The 21,707-nt window shown below is 40.5% G+C and overlaps 1 protein-coding gene across 2 annotated transcripts in view; it reads right to left on the bottom strand.

Moving 5' to 3' along the window:
• Positions 1–500: 500 nt before the first annotated feature.
• Positions 501–21,707, bottom strand: part of ARGLU1 (arginine and glutamate rich 1) — a 28,928-nt gene continuing 7,721 nt past the window's right edge. For both annotated transcript variants that reach the window (XM_040336196.1, XM_040336195.1), the window contains 3 exons: positions 20,620–20,845; positions 6,693–6,776; positions 501–1,815 (listed from right to left, as the gene is read on the bottom strand). In XM_040336196.1, coding sequence (XP_040192130.1) covers positions 1,651–1,815; positions 6,693–6,776; positions 20,620–20,845 — 475 coding nt within the window. In that variant the 3' untranslated portion in view covers positions 501–1,650. The remainder of the gene's footprint in view (positions 1,816–6,692; positions 6,777–20,619; positions 20,846–21,707) is intronic.

The raw sequence follows: 21,707 nt of genomic DNA on the forward strand, positions 1-21,707 counted from the left end.
TTCAAACCCCTTTGTGTCAACTTGTGTGCATATTTGTTAGGCCTTAATCACCTTTTGATCAGGGTCATTTGAGTAGTTTCTGTTGTCATTATGAACACAGTTGATTGATAATAAATGGCTTAAGCCAAACACAAACCATGAGTGAAAGAAATGTTTGCGTTATTCATAATCTCTGAAAAATGACCAATAAATCATAAATTCTGTCAGGATATGTAAACTTATGAGCACACATACATATATACATACATACATACATACATACTCCCTACCATTCTCGCCTAGGTGAGAAGGACTTATCCCTTCTACCAAAGGTGGCTGGATTACGAACATACAATAGCCATGGGCACAGCATGCATACGTCACCAGGGGCCAGCTGCATAAATCTGAAGTTCTCACTCGGATACCAACCTTTGCTGACGCTCAATGTTATCACATCAAAACTATTTTGAATTGAAACACCATGAATAAAAATGCAAAAAAAAAAAAAATTATTCACAACATACATGACGCAATTAAGACTTTATTCAGCAAATTCATGTATTTACACTGTGGAAAATTGGATCAGATTGCATCAAAGAGGTTAAAAACAATTCTGCATGGACAATACTGAACTAGAGAGACTCTGAGGTGATTTTTGACTATTTGTATCCTTACCTGTACCAGGACTTCAAGTGCAAGTGGAATAGCATCATGGGGACACTGATGTTACAATACACTACAATGTTCCAACAATACTGAGGAGTTGTATGGGTGCAAACTTTCGTTTTTTAGTTATTAAAAAAAAAATCTAATATTCTATCAGTGAAAAAAAAATGACGTCACTGGGGTTAGTTAAAAGCTTACCAGATCATGAAGAACAAAGAAGCATGATGCTCCCAAGCTTCTTGTCACTGTACCAGGGGTCATTTGAGACTACTGCATTTAGTGATACTTGAAGCAGTACATGAGCAGCAAGCACCTTGAAAAACTGTTCTTTGGTGGTCAGACACTGAATACTGAAATTCAGCTGTGTCCACAGAACCACCAAGATTAAAATGCAGAAGTTGTCAAGATGATCCCAGGTTCTGCGACAAAATGCTTCCAACACAAGCCCTGAAGCTGACCACAGGAATTAAACTGTGGTCAGCAGCCACCCCATTATTGTTTTTCTCTCCAGTGCTGGTAAACCTGCAAGCTCATTTTCTATGAACATGTTGTATTAACAGTGCTGAAGAGATTACCACTGCTCCGACAGTGAAGAACCATTTTCTATCCCACCCAAAAGACCTCCACAGAAGGTGGTCCTCATATATTATATATACATGAAAAAAAAAATCTGGAACAGCGGTGGAGACTTTCAAAATCCCAGAGTATCTGCCATCTAATACTTATAGCCCACTTTAGTACAGAAACAACAATATGAACTGTCTAATGATCTGATAAGAATTTAACTTCAGTTTAATTGGGAAAAAAAAAAAAAAAAAAAAACGATACATAAAAAATATAATGTTACGGAGTTTAGAGCACAGCCCCTTTGAGAAATGATATTTTTATATTCCAGACAAAAAAAACAAAAAAAGGGAATAATAAAAAAAAAAACAAAAAAAAAAAAACACTTCAACATGAAGCTACCATACAGTCTTGTTTTGGTGTGGAAATAGTTCATGCCGTTTAATCCGGGCTTTTTAACGAGAAAGATAATTTCGGCCTGGACTTTCCCTTGCCCAAAATAATTTTTTGCTCTTCTTTTTGTTGTCTTTGTCTCTCTTGATCTAATTTCATTCTCTCCTCATGTATTTTTCTTTGTTGTTCAACAATTTTCAATTGCTCCTCAGCCTAGGATTGAAGAAGAGAAATATTAATCAAAGCTTTCATAAGTACAAACCCTTCACCCTCTAAACAAAAAGATTTTTTTTAGTTTTAGAGTGAGAAAGTTATTAACTAATATTACTGTCCGACTTAATACTGCATTGTGGACATTTTCCCATTATTTTTTTCCCCGGTCTCCTCAATAGAGACCCAGACTAAATTAAAAACCCAACAGAGGTTCCAACCTCTATATGCTGGAGTGGAATGGGGAAAACGGACAAGGCATGTTCAAGATAGTCATACAAGTTTTCTCCAAACAGTTGGTTGCTTATAGTACCTTCAAAAAACACTTAAAGGGGTTGTAAAAAGGTAAAAAGAAAAATTCCCTAAATCAGGGTTTGACAAATTTGCTTGGAATCTAGGAGCCAGCGAAAAAAGTTAAGAGCCAAAAAACGTACCCTTTCCCGCCAAGCTCGCACGCAGAAGCGAACGCATACGTGAGTAGCGCCCGCATATGTAAACAGTATTTAAACTGCACATGTGAGGTATCGCCGCGATTGGTAGAGCGAGAGCAATAATTCTAGACCTCCTCCGTAACTTAAAACATGCAACCTGTAAAAAAAATTCAACGTCGCCTATGGAGATTTTAAAGGGTAAAAGTTTGTCGCCATTCCACGAGCGGATGCAATTTTGAAGTGTGACATGTTGGGTATCAATTTACTCGGCGTAACATTATCTTTCACAATATAAAAAAAAATTGGGCTAACTTTACTGTGGTCTTATTTCTTAATTAAAAAAAAGTGTTTTTCTCCAAAAAAGTGCGCTTGTAAGGCCGCTGCGCAAATACGGTGTTACAGAAAGTATTGCAACGGCCGCTATTTTATTCTCTAGTGTGTTCGAATAAAAAATATATATAATGTTTGGGGGTTCTAATTAGAGAGAAGGAGATGAAAAACACATTAGAACTGCTGTTTTACTACTTGTAATGCAACTACTTGTAATGCCAACGGTCACCACAAGATGGCGCCAGATCACAGAAAGAAGCTTAGGCCTGCAGAAGGCCGCAAAGCTGTGGCCTCAATTGCTAGCCGGCCCGCGCCGGCCGTTGCGGCCTTCTGCAGGCCTAGGCTTCCCTGGGCCCCAGGTCACAATTTCTTGTCACAATTGCGACCGGATTTTGTCAAGCCCCGCCCTAAATAGCTTTTTTTTACCTTAGTGCAGTCCTCCTTCACTTACCTCATCCTTCGATTTTGCTTTTAAATGTGCTTATTTCTTATGAGAAATCCTCACTTCCTGTTCTTCTGTCTGTAACTACACACAGTAATGCAAGGCTTTCTCCCTGGTGTGGAGAAAGCCTCTTGAGGGGGGAGGGGGCGAGGACGCTCTCTACTTTGCAGATAGAGAAAGGAGCTGTGCGTTAGTGGGGACTCTCCTGCACGCCCCCTCCCCCCTCAAGAGGCTTTCTCCACACCAGGAAGAAAGCCTTGCATTACTGTGTGTAGTTACAGACAGAAGAACAGGAAGTGAGGATTTCTCAGAAGAAATAAGGACATTTAAAAGCAAAATGGAAGGATGAGGTAAGTGAAGGAGGACTGCACTAAGGTAAAGGAAACTATTTAGGGACATTTTTTTTTACCTTTACAACCCCTTTAAACAATCATACGCCCTCATATCATAAACGAAAAAAAAAAAGAAAAAAAAAAGAAAGAAAAAAACCTATACAGATGAATGAAGTTATTTGCCTGTAAGTCATACCAAAAAAATCTTACTCTTGTTTGGTTTGGCAAGCATCAGTTTAAACCATTGTAACCAAATGAAGTCCCAATAAATGCTGCAAGGATAAAGAAAACCGATCCTTGCCTCTTCTGCCACCCACACTACTGCAATAAAGACAAATTGCTGTCTGAAGTTTTTTGCAGAAATCAGCATTTTCAGGTTCCAAGCTCCTGGTTCCCCTGCTGCACTTAATGGATCCTCCTGCCAACATACACCTCAGTACCATGTCCACTTTGCCAACAGGTCACTTAAAGCGGTTGTAAAGGCAGAAGTTTTTTTTCATTGTAATGCATTCTATGCATTAAGATAACAAGCCTTCTTTGTGCAGCAGTCCCCCTAATACTTGCCTAAGCCAGCAAGGTTGCACAAGAGACTCAGCTGTCCCGGACTCTCCCCCCCCCCCCCCTTATTGGGCTAAGACAGACATTGGCTCCCGCTGCTGTCAAAACAGTGAGTCAATGAGAGAAAGGGGGCAGGACCAGGCTGTGGCTCTTTGAATGGGTACAGGGAGCTGCGGCTCAGCTCCGGTGCCCCCATAGCAAGCTGCTTGCTGTGGGGGCACTCAACAGGAGGGAGGGGCCAGGAGCACTGAAAAGGGACCCAAGAAGAGGAGGATCTGGGCTGATCTGTTCAAAACCACTTCACAGAGCAGGTAAGTAGAACAGGTTCTCTCTCCCCCTCCCCATTAACCCCTTCCCGACTGCCACGCACCAATTTACGTCAGCAGAATGGCACAGGAAGGCAAATGACCGTACCTGTACGTCCCTTTGAATTTGCCGATTGCCCGCAAACTCTATGTTCACCGGTGGCCCACGATCGTGACATGGAGCGGCAGGCAGAACAGGCCTATGTAAACAAGGCATTTCCCTGTTCTGCATAATATTATATATATATATATATATATATATATATATATATATATATATATATATATATATATATATATATATATATATATATATATATATATATATATATATATATATATATATATATAATAAAAATAAAGCAAAAAGTAAAAAATATCACTTTAACAAAATTGTTGTTTTTGTTTATAGCGCAAAAAATAAAAACCGCAGAGGTGATCAATACCACCAAAAGAAAGCTCTATTTGTGGGGGGGACAAAAGGACGTCAATTTTGTTTGGGTACGTTGCACGACCGCGCAATTGTCATCTCAAGCGACAGTGCCGGATCGCAAAAATATGCTCTGGTCAGGAAGGAAGTAAATCTTTCCGGGGCTGAAGTGGTTAAAAAAAAAACCACAAGAGACTTTAGTATCACTTTAATGCAAGTGCCATTTTTCCATTAATTGAGCCACCTATGCTTCAAAGTCAGATGTGAACATCATGACCTTATCCATAGCAGTTTGTCTTTAGGTTACACAGTAAAAGGTCCCATTGTCAATATGATTTTTTACAAAGGGTTCAAAGAAAACGGCTAAATGAGCAGGTGAGAAACATCAGCATTGATGCTTTGAGAGAGAAATCTGATGCAATTAAACAGTTTGGCATCAAAACTACCTGCTGAGATCCTAGAAAGAGTGGTTGAATTTACAGAACATACTCAGCTAGTCCAAAATGCTAAGGGCAAGGAAAGAACAGATCAATAATTTCACCAACTTGCTATTAGGGATCAACAGTGGTTGTAAACCTCATATACATAATTTCTCCAATACATGCACCATTTGATAGTTTAACTGGTTGCCGACCAGCCGCCGCAGTTCTACGGCGGCAGGTCGGCTCTCCTGCGCGAGAGCCCGTAGCTCTACGTCGGCAGGCGAAGTGGCCACTAGGGGCGCGCGCCGCCGGAGGCACGCTCGCTCCCGACTCCCGCACGCGTGCCCTGCGGTCGCGATCACACCCCAAAGGCACAACAAAATACAATGCATGAGGTTTTAAACAAACAGCAACACCAAAACAATCTATGCAGTAGAGGTGCCCATCTTCACTGGTCTCACGATTCGATTACGCGATGCATCTCGAATAACCGACAAGCTCTCACTTCTGCTTGGGCCGCCTAGGCAGCCCTTCCTCCCTGCAATCTTCTGAGACATATCACAGGTCCCAGAAGATTGCCTGGCTATGCAGGACAGCGCAGTGAGACATGCGCACCTGGCTGTGAAGCTGCAAGCTGTCACAGCTGGATGCCCACAGTAGTATTGCCAGCGCAGTGGACAGAATGGAGGGTTCGGATGGCCACGTCGCTGGATTGTGGGACAAGTGAGTGTCTTTATTAAAAGTCAGAAAATACACTTTTTTGTAGCCGCTGACTTAATAAAAACAAAAAAATTACTGAACTCTGCTTTAAGCACTCCTCGCCCCCTTTACATGCCACATTTGGCATGTTTTTTTTGGGGGGGGGGGGGGGGTGTCCCCTTTTTAGTGGGACTTCCTGTCCTGGCCGCCTAGGTGACTCCTCTCGCCCTAGGTGGCTCCTCCCTGCCAGCGATCTTCTGGGACACAACACAGGCCCCAGAAGATTGGCTGGCCAATGGCAGATCACAGTGCGCGCCTGGTCATGAAGCCGTAAAGCCATCATGGCTGGGTGCCCACAGTAGATATGACGGCGTTGAGAGGAGCGGGGAAAGGTACGGGGCTCTGTGCGGCCGCATCGCTGGACTGTGGGACAGGCAAGTGCCGGTTTAATAAAAGTCACCAGCTACACTTTTTGTAGCTGCTGACTTTACAACGGTGGAACTCCGCCTTAAGAAGTGCACTAATCTGGTGCACTACAAGGTACAGGAATATATGCATGTGGCTGCTGGGAGGTCAGGAGGGATTAGAATCCACAGCAAACAGCCCTGTGAAGTTCCCTGTACTGTGTGTTGAAATATTCCCTGGGCTCCCAAGTTTGCACATTCCAGCACACTAGGAGTTAACACAATGGAACAATGAAACTACCTTTTAAGAAGCACATGCAGCAGTGGCCACTTAATGGATTATAACGGCATGTATTACAAAACTGGTATTTTAATAGACACGCTCGGATCGCTCTCCCGGGAGAGGAGTGGAAAGATCCGGATGACATCACCCGACATCGATGCCGCATGGGGAACCCCAGAATCGCGATGCATCGCTTATATTCAGCACCCCTACTATGCAGGAATATTATAGACAGCACCCTTACCAGTTTGGCTTGTGCTTCAGCAATTTTACGGTTATTTTCTTCAAGTATTCGCTCCAACTCCTCACGCTTTGATCTTTCTTCTTCCTATATGGAGGATATAATGAGATGTTAGAAAACTGCAAGACTCAAGCGTTCATCTTCCTCTAATTTTCCTCAATTCCTATTAGGACTTACGGGGCGGCACTACAGCCACCAAATACTTTCAATAACACAACAAACTGCAATCATCACTAGCATACAGTTTTCTAACACTAAGTTCAGCCTAACCCTCCCAAACCAGACAGCAAAAAAACCCTCCCTATCCTGCCCTGCCAGAACTGTTTTAATTACAGTCAGACATATCAACAAGGACAACTACAAAACCGGGTAGTGTATATGAAATTAAAGGAAAAAACAGAAATATATAAAAAGATAAGGGAATAGTTTTTCTCACCAATAATGTATACCTACGTATTATTTACCTATACTCCTTTAATCAGCATTAAAAGTTGAATATTTACTGTCTTGTCCAGTGTCCTGCAGAGTGTGATCCTCAGCTGCCATACGCGCCAGCTTCCTCTTTAAAATGATTTGTACTGTTAGCTTGGCAACACCTGCCATCAGCAGCTCAACAAATTTTATGAAACATACAAGGAAGACTGAGCTGAGGAATGCAGATGTTTATCATAAGAGGAAACAAAAATACGTAATTCATCATTCCTAAGGCAAACAAGTCATAACAAATAATACATTTTATTGTTAGTCAAATGCAATCCGTTCGGAGGCTTTGGGGAAAATGTAAGTGTAAGATGCAATTCTTTGAGTGTTTAAAGGTGCAATCCATACTCTTGGCAATCAAATCAAAATGTTTGACCAGTTTTACTGGTAGTTTCTTTCAATGTAACATTAATACCAATTGCATGGATCAAGTATGATTGCAAATAACTTTAGGATTAGAAGGGTGCCCTCTATTTAAAAATATATATATATTTGTAGGAGTGCACCTTTAAAGCTACGTTTATAATAAAAATTTTTTATAAAAACATTAATTTGAGCAAAAGAAAAAATTGTTAAGTTTATATAAAATTAAAACTTCTCTAGATTGTTCAAAAACAAGTACACATTGGGGTTAAAAAAACACAAAAAAACAACAATGGTACATAAAAAGACATAACAGGCTACTGCCTATTGTTTTAAGACTTAATTTTACTCAACCCCAGTAAATTAGGGTAGGAAAACTAAAAGAGAAAAGCAGAGAACCCTCTTCACTTAAAAACAAAAGATGCTGTATAGGGAACGATTTGGCTGGTAATCGGAAAAAAAAAAACCCAGGCCAATCCTAGTGCAGCATTATTTTAAATATAAAAAGTTATTTAAAAAGGTTTGCAGTAAGAGACGCACTTAGTGTTCAATGGGCAGAAACTTGTCGCAACCAACGACACTGCCACTTGAATCCCTGGGATCTGTAGTCCACAAGCGCCGTCTAACAGCGGTAATACAGTTGCCTCGAGGATGCTCGGGAGGAAGCAGGCCAGGCGATTCAGCATGGAGGAGATCCGAGGTGTCAAACAAGGAAGTCAATTGCATGTCGCCGTGGTAGGCCAATCAGAACGCGTTTCAGAGGCGTGGCCACGCCTCCTTCATTAGCTGATGCTCCGACATCGGGTTTATATAGGGAGTACATTAACCCAGTGTTTGCCATGGGAAGAGCTTCAGCTGGATGTGCAATCACATCTACAAGTCAATGCAAGCTGAGCATACATATAAAACATTATATAAATTAATGGGAATAGTAACAAACTTTCATGTTTGTGTTCATAAATGTATGCACATGTACACACGCATAAGTGGAGGGATGTATATATAAAAAAGTGTGAAAGAAAAAAAAAAATTATCTGCGGAAGCATTTGCATTTGTCCGTGTGTCACATGTGCACAGGTCAGACATTTTCTCTTGTGGCATTTGTACATACCAGAGAACATTTTGGGGGATAGAATCCAGGAGGGGTTTTTGTCTTCTGCAAAGTTTGCTCGAAGCTATGAGATTTTTCACTTTTTAAACACCAGTTTGGGCTGTATGCTTTAGGTTAAGGGTCATTATATAGGAGCACCCAATGTTTAGCAAGAGCCTTCTTAATGGCCCAGGGTCTATTATATTTGGTAATGAACATGGGACCTTTATGCATGAAAGGTAAAGCTAGTTGAAGGTTTTCCTTTCTGACTTTATCCTCAGGATGAGACTCCACAGAATATTTTTCAAGCTATTTTTGGAAAACAAGGTCAATGTCTACATGATGGCCTTTCTCCAAAGACCTGACTGTGCTTTGTAGTCCCCAATGGAGCTACTATTGCATCTTAAGCGTCAGAATTGACTGTATGGGATCTTACCAATCCATTGTTTAAGCTTTTCTTATGTAGATAGGAATTACCAGCTGTGGGTTTAAAATGAGTCCATGAGCATATTCGAGTCTTGACCATTGTATAATTTGAAGTCAAGGAATAGGAGTTCGTTAGGATCTGTAACAGATGTAAAGTGAATATTGAATGTGTTATTGCAATATTGGGGGAACTTTTGGATTAAGTTGGTGTCTTGATGTATCTGCCATAATAGACCAAATGGCACGAAAAAGGGGTTTTTAGCCCAGATGTTAAGGTCCTCCCTGTATGCCATGAAAATAATGGCATAACTTGGGGCAAAACTGGCACCCATTGCTGTACCTCTGGTCTGTAGGTAGAATTCTTGTTTGAATTCAAAATAGTAATGATGTAAAACTTGATAGCTTGGAGGATGAATTTTGACTGTGGGATTCAGGGTTTCTTCTTCACAAAAGGAAATAATGGGCAGCCTCTATACCTACATCGTGTGGGACTGAGATGTAGAATGAGGTGACATCTAGTGAAATACAATGATAGCCAGCTTCCCAGATGTAGAGGTTCAGAGTATCCACATGGTCCAATAAATAGCTGTTGAAGCCGTCTATGGTTGCTATGATTGGTCTACCTGGTGTACAGAGCGGGTCTTTGTAGACTTTCGGTAAATAGTACAAATACTATTAGTTGCAAAAAAAAAAAAAAAATCATACAAAGAAGTTCTCTTCTGAAGACCTGAATAAGATTTTGTCCAAGCTTTGTGTATGTCCTTTAATACAATAGAAGTTTCTGTGCTTCAATTATTATAATCCTTTGTTCAGGATGACTGTTCACCCTCTTTTATCCGCTTGTCAAATAATGTCTGGATTGGATTGCAGCTTCCGGAGTAATAGTTTTTCTTCTTTTGGAGAGATGGTTTGTGTTTTTTTGTGCACAGATAGACTTTAATACAATGTAAACCGATGAATAAAATGTTTCTACATAAGGGCCTTTGTCTTGATAGGGAAAAAAACTTTAGAGACAGGTCTGAAACTTGTATGGATGACTTTCCTTGGTTCATCTAGGTCCAGATATTTAAGGATGGATGAATCTTCTAGATCTTGTACTGTCCATAGCTCTTGTAGGATGTCCGAGGCATATTTATCCAGGGATCCCAAGTGTTCCTGAGGTCCAATGTTGACTTTGTCTTCCTTGGGGGATGAACACGGATTTCTGTGTGTTGTTGCGGTTGTGATAAAACCCGACGAGAGGGAGCGAACAAATCTGTTCATATCCTTGAATAGGTTGAGGGGGGGGGGACGACGACTGAGGGTGCAAAGTTAACTTCCTTATGTAGTAAGCTTATTTCAAATTCTGTTAGTTGATTAGATGACAGATTAAAGATTTTTTTTATAGTAGATCAGGAGGGGAGAGGTTGTGTCTGCTTCTTCTTGTTACCTCCTCTGGAACCTCGTCGGATGTTTCTAGCCGTCTTTTTATTGCTAGTGAGAAGGGGGGATCATTCCTAAAAAACATGAAAGATCTTTGGGCGAGCTCCTTTTGTAATGTAATTATTCATGTCGTCTGAATCATTATCAGGTGTAGGGTTCTTGAGGTTTCCATGGTGTGACTTGGGCGAGTCTTGTTGAGGTGTATTGGGCTTGGGTCGTCTTGGTGTATGCTGCCAATTGACTGCAGCAGACGATCTTGGTTGTTGCTGGTGATCTTTTTCAAGTGGGCCTCTGGATGTTCTGGGATGAGGGAGAGTATGATCAGAATGAGAACGATTTGCTTTATTTGTTCTTGGTTTCTTAGGATGTTGGATGGTGAGCGACCCCTCTTTCTTTCAGTTTGTCTGGAGTGGGGTTGCTCTTGTATAGGGGTGGCTACATTATCCTATTTCTCTTCAGTAAGGCTGTTCCTGGTTGAATGTTGGAAAACTTAGGTTTAGGCCATTGTAGAATATTCCCAGTTTTGAAATCTAGAATGTCTCTTTCAAACTTGGGAAATTTTTTTCTGTATTATATCCTCCTCGTTTAGCATCTCTCGTGGTTTTTCATCTTATGTAGTTTGGTCCATAGGTCATCTATTTCTTCCTGTTTTTTTTTTTTTTTGAGCATCCCGATTCTTTGTTCCTTGATGACATTCAGCCATTCTATGGTGCATTTGGTTGAAATGATGAGCCACCAACCAGACCCCTGAGTGTGTGCGGTATTCACCACGCTTTTAAACGATCGGGTATGAACGAGGAGTTACACACCAGTTTTTACGCTCGTTTCTTTACTCTTTATGTTATTGTGCGATACATGGACTTCTCAGCTGCTTACCTATAGTCATAGAATTATCTGTTCTTTGAGTCCAGTGTCATATTCGCTGTATGAACGTAAATGCAAATTGATATACATTATTATATCTCCATATGTGGTGCTCCCACCCAATGGTCAAAAAGGCCACAACACCATTACTACTATCATTACTGTAAATGCACTGATTACTTTAGAAATACAAATATTATAGCCATATATTGCCACTATATAAGAGTTATTGTTTGTTTATACATGTACTATTACTTATGGTGTATCCAAGTGGTCGCATGGTCATATTTATAGCATCAATACCATTATGGTCCGACCTCATTGGTTGCATACAGTCAAGTTGAAAAAAAAAAAAAAAACCACGACAAGTTCATCCACTTCAACCCAAAACAAAAAATTTGAGATGAGATATAGATATATCTATATATACACATATATACACACACACACACACACACACACACACACACACACACACACACATATACATATACACACACATATACATATACACACAAACCTATGCCCAAGTAGACCCACAGAGGAATAAAAAAAAGCAAAGCATGCTCAAATTTGCTAGTGCAGGGGAAAAAAGAATCCTTCCCAATTCCCCAAAAGGCAATCGGATTTTCCCTGGATCAACTTTTTTTTTTTTTAAAGGTAAATTTATTCAGATTTTCAAATATAACGTACATTTACATCCCTGGATCAACTTTACCTGAAAAAAAAAGTTGGTACCCAGTTATGTTCTGTACGTTTGGGAAAGAATCCAGGCCTTTTTCAAAAGCAATCTACTGAGCTTGCTAGAACCACCTCTTGAGGGAGTCTATTTCACATTTTCACAGCTCTTACTGTGAAGAAACCTTTTCATATTTGGAGATAATTTTTTTCCCCCCTCTAGATGTGAAGAGTGCCCCCCTGTCCTCTGTGATAACCTTAAAAGTGAATAACACCAACCACTTAGCTTTACATCCTTTCAAGTTGCACATTCATCTTGCCAAAACTTTTTTTCCACCCCCCCCCCTTCCCCAGAGAACACTGAAGATTGACTCCTCTAAGGAAGAACGTAGAATTATGAAGAAATCCTTCTAAAAACTTGGATGGATTTGATGATATATGAATCTATGCAGTGGCAGAACATAGAATTCACTAAGAAATATTATGACCTGAAAATAACTCCCAGAGGCCTGAGGGCCACCCAGACGTGCACATTTTTAGATGAAGACCTGAATCAGAAAAAAAGATCCTAGATTTTAAAACTGGGAATATCTTACAATGGCCTAAACCCAAGTTTGCCAACATTCAACCAGCCAGAAATAGGAGAATGTAGACACCCCTCTACGAGAGCAACCCCACTCCAGATGCACTGAAAGAGGGGGTCGCTCACCCTCCACCAACCAACATTCTAAGAAATCAAGAATAAAGCAAATCGTTCTCATTCTGATTATACTCTCCCTCATCCCAGAACATTCAGAGGCCCACTTTGATCGAAAGATCACCAGCAACAACCAAGATCATCCGCTGCAGTGCATCAGCAACATACACCAAGACGGCCCAGGCACAATCCACCTCAACAGGACTCGCCCAAGTCACACCATGAAAATCTCAAGGATCCTACACTTCATAAAGGGTCAGATGACATGAATAATTATATTACAAAAAGGAACTCGCCCTAAAGATCTTTCATCAAAGGGGGGGTAGGAATAACTGCCTCTCACTAGCAAAAAAGATGGCTAGAAAAATCCAATGAGGTTGCAGAGGTGGTAATAAAAAGCAGACATCTCCCCTACTCCCTCAGTTTCCCCAACTTGTTCCACCTACTTAAGGATCTGAACAGACCTGCTTGCACCCTCTCCATCATCAGGTTTTATCACAACCCTAACACACCAAGTCATCATTGGACATGGGGAACACATGGGATCCCTGGATAAATATGCCTCGGACATTCTACAAGAGCTATGGACAGGACAAGATCTAGATCCATCCATCCTTGAATATCTGGGCCTAGATAAACCAAGGAAAGTCATCCATACAAGTTTCAGACCTGTCTAAAGTTTTTCCCCTATCAAGACAAAGGCCCTTATATAGAAACATTTTATTCATTGGTTTACAATGAATTAAAGTCTATCTGTGCACACAAAACACACAATCTCACAAAAGAACAGCAAGCACTCCGGAAACTGCAATCCAATCTAAACATTGTTATTCGACAAGCTGATAAAGGAGGAGGAACAGTCTTCCTGAACAAAATGAATCATATGATTGAAGCACAGAAACTTCTATCAGATCAAAGGACATACACCAAGCTCGGACGAAATCCTATTCAGATCTTGCGAATAGAAAACTTTTTTGCATGTTAGACAACCTTCAAGAAGGTGTTCTCAACCCTAGTGAAAGGGCTTTTCGGTTTCCCATTCCCCCCCACTCTGTATTTCTACTATTTACTGAAAGTCCACCAGTTAGAACAAACATAGCAGCCATAGACAGCCTCACCAGCCATTTATTAGACTATGTGGATTCCTTTTTACAACCCATCGCTCCCGGCCTACATACGGGACTGCAGCCATTTATTGGATACTCTGAACCACTACATCTGGGACAATGACTATCATTGGGTTTCGCTAGATGTCACCTCACTCTACACCTCAATCCCACATGATGTAGGTACAGAGGTTGCCTGTTATTTCCTTTGTAAAAGGAAACCCTGAATCCCACACAGGCAAAATTCATCCTCTAAGCTATCAAGTTCATTGTAGATCATAACTATTTTGAATTCGAACAAGAGTTCTACCTACAGACCAGAGGTACAGCGATGGGTGCCAGTTTTGCCCCAAGTTATGCCAATCTTTTCATGGCATACAGGGAGGACCGTAAGATCTGGGCTGAGAACCCATTTTTGTGCCATTTGGTCTATTATGGTAGATACATTGATTAAGTCATCTGGCAAGCACACACTAACTTAATCCAAAAAGTTCCTCCAATATTGTAATAACATTCAGTATTCACTTTACATCTGTTACATATCCTAACAAGCTCATATTCATTGACTTCCTTGAGCTCGAAATTATACCATGATCAAGACTCGAGAATATGCTCAGACTCATTTTAAACCCACAGCTGGTAATACCTATCTACATAAGAAAAGCTAATCAGAAAAAAAAAAAAAATGGATTAGTAACATCCCATACAGTCAATTCTGCTGCCTTAATACACATTTGTGGCTCCATTGAGGACAAAGCACAAAGTCAGGTCCTTTATATAAAAAAAAATCAAAAAAAAAATCATGAAGACATCGACTTTACTTTCCAAAAATATCTTAAACATTCTGTGGAGTCTTATCCTGAGGATAAAGCTAAAAAAAACATTCAAGTAGCTTCACCTTTCATGCATAAAGGTCCCATGTTCATTACCAAATATAATAGCTTCTAACAAGCAGGGCCCTCCGATCCCTCCTGTATTGATTTGTATCGTTGCTGTACTGTCTTCCCTGATGTAAAGCGATGCGCAAACTGTTTGCGCTATATAAATCCTGTATAATAATCATGGATAATAATAATAATAATAATAATAATAATAATAATAGACACTGGGCCATTGAAAAGACTCTTGCTAAACATTGGGAGATCCAATATAATGACCCCAACACCCCCCCTCCCCCCAGCCCAAACTGTCAATTTGATCAAGTTGGTCCTTTCCTCACAGCTTCTCCTTTCTATAGATGTTAATTTTTGACACACATACTATACAACGTATAACCACAGGAAGCCTCCTATTCTTTTACTTATTATTTATTCTTATTATATTTCATACCCCTATCCTCATAACATCAATTTGCTCAATGAATTGAGTATTGTTTCTAATGAATTTACATTTTAAATCACTCCTATTCAACCCAACAATCCATATAATTTGTCTCTATTTTCATTTTCACTTTCTTATTTTCTCCTTTGTAATTTTATATTTATTTTTTATAAAAATGTTTTACTTTTATTAATTTCCTAATTACAACTCATCAATCACCAATAATTTTCAATGGCTCTCCAATTGCATTTTTAAAGCGCCCCTTCCCGGCGAGCTCGCGCGCAGAGGCATACGCGAGCAGGGCCCGCATATGAAAACGGTGTTCAAACCACACATGCAAGGTATCGCTGCAATAGTTAGCGAGAGCAATAATTCTTGCCCTATACCTCCTCTTGTAACTCAAAACATGCAACCTGTAGATTTTTTTCCAGCGACGGCTATGGAGATTTGTAAGGGTAAAAGTTAGTCGCCATTCCATGAGCGGGCGCAACGTTGAAGCTTGACATGTAGGGTATCAATTTACTCAGCGTAACATTATCTTTCATAAAATAAATTGGGCTAACTTTACTGTTGTCTTATTTAATAATAAAAAAGTGAATTTTGTCCAAAAAAAGTATGCTTGTAAGACCACTGCGTAAATACGGTGCGACAAAAAATATTGCAACGCCCACCATTTTATTCTCTAGGGCAGTGGTCATCAACCCTGTCCTCATGGCCCACTAACAGGCCAAGTTTCATGTATCACCTTGGGGAGATGCAGACTAGAACACTGCAATCACTGAGCAGCAAATGATCTTGTGTGTCATGTATTTCAGTTATCCTGCAAACCTGGCCTGTTAGTGGGCCCTGAGGACAGGGTTGATGACCACTGCTCTAGGGTGTTAGAACTCCCAAACATGTTCCCCCCCCCCGCCCCGCCCAGTAATTTTTTGGCAAATAAAAATGTTTTACTTGTTAAAACCAAATCTCAGAAAGAGGCTCGGTCCTTAAGTGGTTAAAATAATTTTCCTATATAGATTTAATATTTCACACTCTTATAAACATCCCTTCACTTATGCATGTGTATACATGTGGATATATTTATGAACACAAACATGAAACACAGCAAACACTGGGATAATGCACTCCCTATATAAACCTGATGCCAGCATCAGTAGCAGTTGATGGAGGCGTGGCCGACATCCTCGAGGCAACAGTATTACCACTGTTAGACGGCGCTTGCGGACTACAGATCCCAGTTATTCAAGTGGCAGTGCCGTTCTTTGCCGGTTGTGACAAGTATTTAGCACTATGTAACTGCATCTTTTACTGCAAACCCTTTTAAATGCCTTATTAAAATAATGCTGCACTAGGCCTGGTGCTTTTTTTCCCCTTTCATTCAATCTTTCACAGGAGTCGGGACCCCAGCCCATGCCTAAAGCAGCCTCACCACCACCTGCAGTATCCACATCAGAGACATATTTAAAGGGGCGCACCCCCCTGAACATTTTTGCCCTATACTATCTTGATCTCAGAACTTTCATTACAACCTTTTTACAGCTAATGTGTTTTTCTGATAGAACATCAACCAGACCCCCGAGTGCGTGCGGCATTCACCACTCTTTTAAACTATCAGGCATTAGCACTGTGCTTCACACCAGTTTTTATGTATGTTTTTTTACTCTTTATGGTAAAGATTCGGTTGGTGACTGTATATAGAGAAATACAATAAGTGTAATGCTCACACAGTCAAGCACTACCAGCATTATGATTAGGACTGCATAGATGAAAGGAGTACTGTGTGATAAATGCCGTGGTCAGATCAGACCAAAACTGAGCTCCTTCGCATTAACTCGCCGTGTTTGAAGAAAAATGCTGACTATGACCCCCCAAAAACACCATCCCTACAGTCAAGCACAAAGGTGGAAACATTATGCTGTGGGGAAGTTTCTCTGCTAAAGGTAAAGGCCGAGTTTGGCACATTGAGTCGCCAATGGACGGGGCCATGTCTTGTACAATCTTGGATGAGAACCTTCTTCCCTTAAACGGAACACTGAAAATTTGTTGTGAATGGGTCTTCCAGGATGACAATGACCCAAAACATACCGCCAAAGCAACAAACGAGTGGCTCAAGAAGAAGCACATTAAAGTAATGGAGTGGTCTAATCAGTCTCCAGACTTTAAATCTATAAAACATTCATGGAGAGAGCTAAAAACTTTTGACAGCCATAAAACCCTAAAAGTGGTTGTTGATCCACTTAAACGCTCCCATCCTCTCTGGACCAATATAAATTGTCCCTGTGTTCTGTAAAAAAAAAAAAAAAAAAAAAAAAAAAAGGCTCCAGGTTCTCAGCCATTTCCTTTCCTCTCAGCTGCAGTGGGCGGGGGTCGAGCCCTCCTGCTGACGTCATCCGGAGAGGGAGAAAGAGCACAGAATCTGAGTGACGCTCATACAGGTACAACTGTGCAGTTTTTTACAGAACACATGAACGGACAATTATAATGGTGCAGAGAGGATGGGAGTATTAAATAGCTGAAACGAGAGCAGAGACAGGCAAAGGACACAGATTGCATGATTCCGTCAGTCGCAGCCTGCTAACAGACCACGATGTCAGGGCTCAGCAGCCATGATTATCATGGTCAGTTTGCATAGGGGAAGGGTATAGCCAGGTATTTCAGTTGATACAGGGGTCCAAATGACACAGCACAAGCACTGTGCTGTATAACATGCTTTAAAGGAACAGAATCTTTATTTTTAGGGTTAAACGCTTTAAGGATTTAGAGAAGATCTGTAAAAAGGAGTGGACCAAAATTCCTCCTGAGATGTGTGCAAACCTGGTCACCAACTACAAGAAACGTCTTGCAAACAAAAGTTTACACCAATTACTAAGTCATGTTTTGCTTGGGGGGGGGGGGATCAAATACTTTTTACTCACTGAACTGCAACTTAATTTATAACATTTGTATCATGTGTTTTTTCTGGATTATTAGTTGATATTCTGTCTATTATTTAAAATGCACCCATGATAAAAATTATTTATTTCTTTGTATGTGGTCAGACTTAGGCCCCTTTCACACTGGGGCGGGAGGTGCACCGACGGTATAGCAGCGGTATTTTTAGCGGCGCTATACCATCGTAATTGCGGCGGTATTCGGCTGCTAGCGGTGCAGTTTTAACCCCCGCTAGCGGGCAATTTTTTTTTAATGGAGAGGTGCATTGCCGGCGGTATTACAGCGGTTTCCCATTGCTTTCAATGGGAAGGAGCGGTAAACACACCGCTCCAAAGATGCTGTTGGCGGAACTTTTGGAGCTAGCGCACCGCTCCACACTGAGAATGCAGGGCAGGAGTTTTTTAGGCGTTATTTTGGCGCCATTTTTAGCGCTAAAACACCTGAAAAAATCCTCGGTGTGAAAGGGGCCTTACATAATCTGCAGAGGATCAAATAATTATTTGTGTGTGTGTGTAAATATATATATATTTATTACACATACACACACAAACCCGTCTAACCTGAAGGCTTCGGAACCCCAATAAATGCAGAAGACAGTTTTTGTATATTCCAATTCACAAGAAATGAAGGGGGCTTTAGTTACAACTGATATAAACTACAACTGCTTCACAGGTTGTTTTGTAATTACATATAATTAAAAAAATATATATACTTTTACATTTTCATCTGCAGTCAACCATGATTTGATAATTACAGCTGAAATTTCACTTCCTTCCAACAGTGTGGACAGGATTTACATGAACTTTAAAAATGTACAACATCAGTAAGTAGCTCACTGCATGCCTCAGATTTGCACAGAACCTGGGGTTGAATCAGAGGCAGTCATTCACACGGCATATGGCAGCCCGGCTAAGTCCTTAGGTACACTGCACTAGGCGTTTCACAAGTTTAAATGGATTCAAGGTACATATTTGTCATTAAAGCGGGAGTTCACCCAATTATGTTTTTTTTTCTCTTTTCCCCTTAGATGGATGCTCGTTTTGTCTAGGGGAATCGGCTAGTTTTAAAATATGAGCCGTACTTACCGTTTTCGAGATGCATCTTCTCCGTCGCTTCCGGGTATGGGTCTTCGGGAGCGGGTGTTCCTTCTTGATTGACAGTCTTCCGACGGTCGCATCCATCGCGTCACTAGTAGCCGAAAGAAGCCGAACGTCGGTGCGGCTCTATACTGCGCACCGACGTTCGGCTTCTTTCGGAAAATCGTGACGCGATGGATGCGACCGTCGGAAGCCTCTCGGAAGACTGTCAATCAAAATAGGAACGCCCAGTCCCGCAGCCCATACCCGGAAGCGGCGGAGAAGATGCATCTCGTAAACGGTAAGTACTGCTCATATTTTAAAACAACTAGCCGATTCCCCTAGACAAAACGAGCAGGAATCTAAGTGGGAAAAAGTGTCATGTGCGGGTGAACCTCCGCTTTAAACTATAAAGGAAACATTCCCCACTTAGCAATCACTTTGGAAATGAAAAGCATCCCTATTACTGACAGAACAGAGAAAGGCATGGGTTTACAATAAACTTTGCAAAAAAACAGCACAGCAATGAATTTAGTCTACTAGAAGGGAATTTAGTTTCACAAAGTTGTGGGCTCTCAAAATATCACTAATAAAAACGTGCTTGTGTGCCATTATCTATTTGCTATAAAACGTACACACAAGCTGCACAATGGAAATATTTGGAAAATGCCGTTTAAGGATTTCCAGTTTAACAAAAGGGGTGTCAACTTTGTAAAATTGACAAAAACAATTTACAATTATAAGAAAGTTGGTCTTAATGGCTTTTGACAAGAGTATATAAAACAATAGTAGTCAGTAGCCAATTATTGCCTTTTGTGGATACGTTTTCTGTTTATGCTCCACCTGTTGGAAAGCAATATATTTAAACTTAAACAAGGGCAACTTGATATCTTCCAAGAGATCTATATGAGGAAGAAAGGATGTTATGACTACTTGTTCAATATTCGTTAATGATGAGCTGGACAAACAAGTGGGAAGAAAAACAAAGGTTATTTTGAGAATAATAAGCACATTCAGCGGGTTAGTGCTCAAATGAAGGAAATAAAAAACATCCTCCAACGCAGGAAAGCCAAATTAACTTAGCTCCTTGTCGGTTACTGTAGCATTTAGGCCAACTGTTGCAATTCTTTACAGAGTTTGGCACATTAGCTGTCAGCAGCTACAGTTTTTTTTTTTCTTCAGATGAATAGCTTAAAATAGGATCAAATGTTCAAAACACCACAGCCATGGCAAAAGTTTCAAGTGCATGTCAACAACTCTTCAATACCCCTAAAATGGCATCTTTCAGGAATAAAGTCTCAACAGTTCAACAGATTACAATCCACATGTGATGCCACTCAAACCCAAAGCAGAACAAAGATACTCTTTTAAGACCTCAGTAGAAAGAAATCTGTATATATTATCTGAAAACTAAGAACAAAACAAAGAGAAAGTTTTGCCATGGACTGTCACTACTTTCCAAACGACCAAGCGTTACCTCTCTGGCTTTCTGAGCAGCTAGCTCTGCCTGCCTCTGTCGCTCGAGTTCTTCGAGCAACTGCTTTTCCATGATGCGTTTAGCTTCCTCAACCCTGCGCAGAACTTCTCGTTCTATTTCATCTTTCCGCTTCTCCAATTCTTCTTCTACGCGCTTGGCAACCAGCTCTTCCACACGACGCGCTGTCTCCTCTTCTATGAGCTTTTCCTCAATTTCTTGCTGCCTACTGAAAAAAGAAAATGCACATCAAAATACATAAAAATTGTGCCTACTGATACAGACAAGCTTTAACACAAAAGTACATTACCTATAAACGCAAACTAACTCCCTAACAATACACCACAGAGGTCAAAAGATAAATCATTCATTTCAATAAGGAAATGACTATGTTGCTCTAGGCCTGTGATGCTTGTTGGACATTATTTTTGCTTGCACATGCCCAAATGATATAAGGCAGCGGAGCTTCAATTAACTAAGCTAGATGAAAGTTCTCTTGCAAAGTGAACAGAATATCAGCCTTTAAGCATAGAACATGATCAGAAAATCATACATAAAATACCACTTTCAAAGCGATTGCACGATAATTTGATGTTAGTACAAAGCTTTCGCCTGAAAATATCTGAAGTGACAAATGCAAAACTTTCTCGCAGGACACCAGATCGTTAATTTTCGATAGAGACTAGCATGCATTTATCGGAGAGTTCAGGGGATACATACAGGAATTCCATTCTGTGTCACTTAGTGAATGCTGCTAAAGCATGCATACCACTTAAATAGAAACAGAGACAACCTCCTACTATGAGTATGTGGCATCAAAAAGTGGAGGAAGTGAACAGGATGGAAGACCTAGTATGGACAAGTAGGAAAAAGAGAGAAATCTATTTAAAAAATTGGTCACCATGGAATGATTTCATTGCCGCGGATGGAGGGGGATGTTGGGGGGTTTAGTTTGTACGAGAGTGATCCATAGACTATTTTTTTTTTATATGTAAATGAGATTTGGTTTCCTGTATAAGTGAAAAATAACGAAATTGAAAAAAGAAAAGAAAAAAAAAATTAATCATTCGTTTGATAATTGTATCGTGTGT

Source organism: Rana temporaria, chromosome 2 (assembly GCF_905171775.1).
Source record: "Rana temporaria chromosome 2, aRanTem1.1, whole genome shotgun sequence".
NCBI lineage: Eukaryota > Metazoa > Chordata > Amphibia > Anura > Ranidae > Rana > Rana temporaria.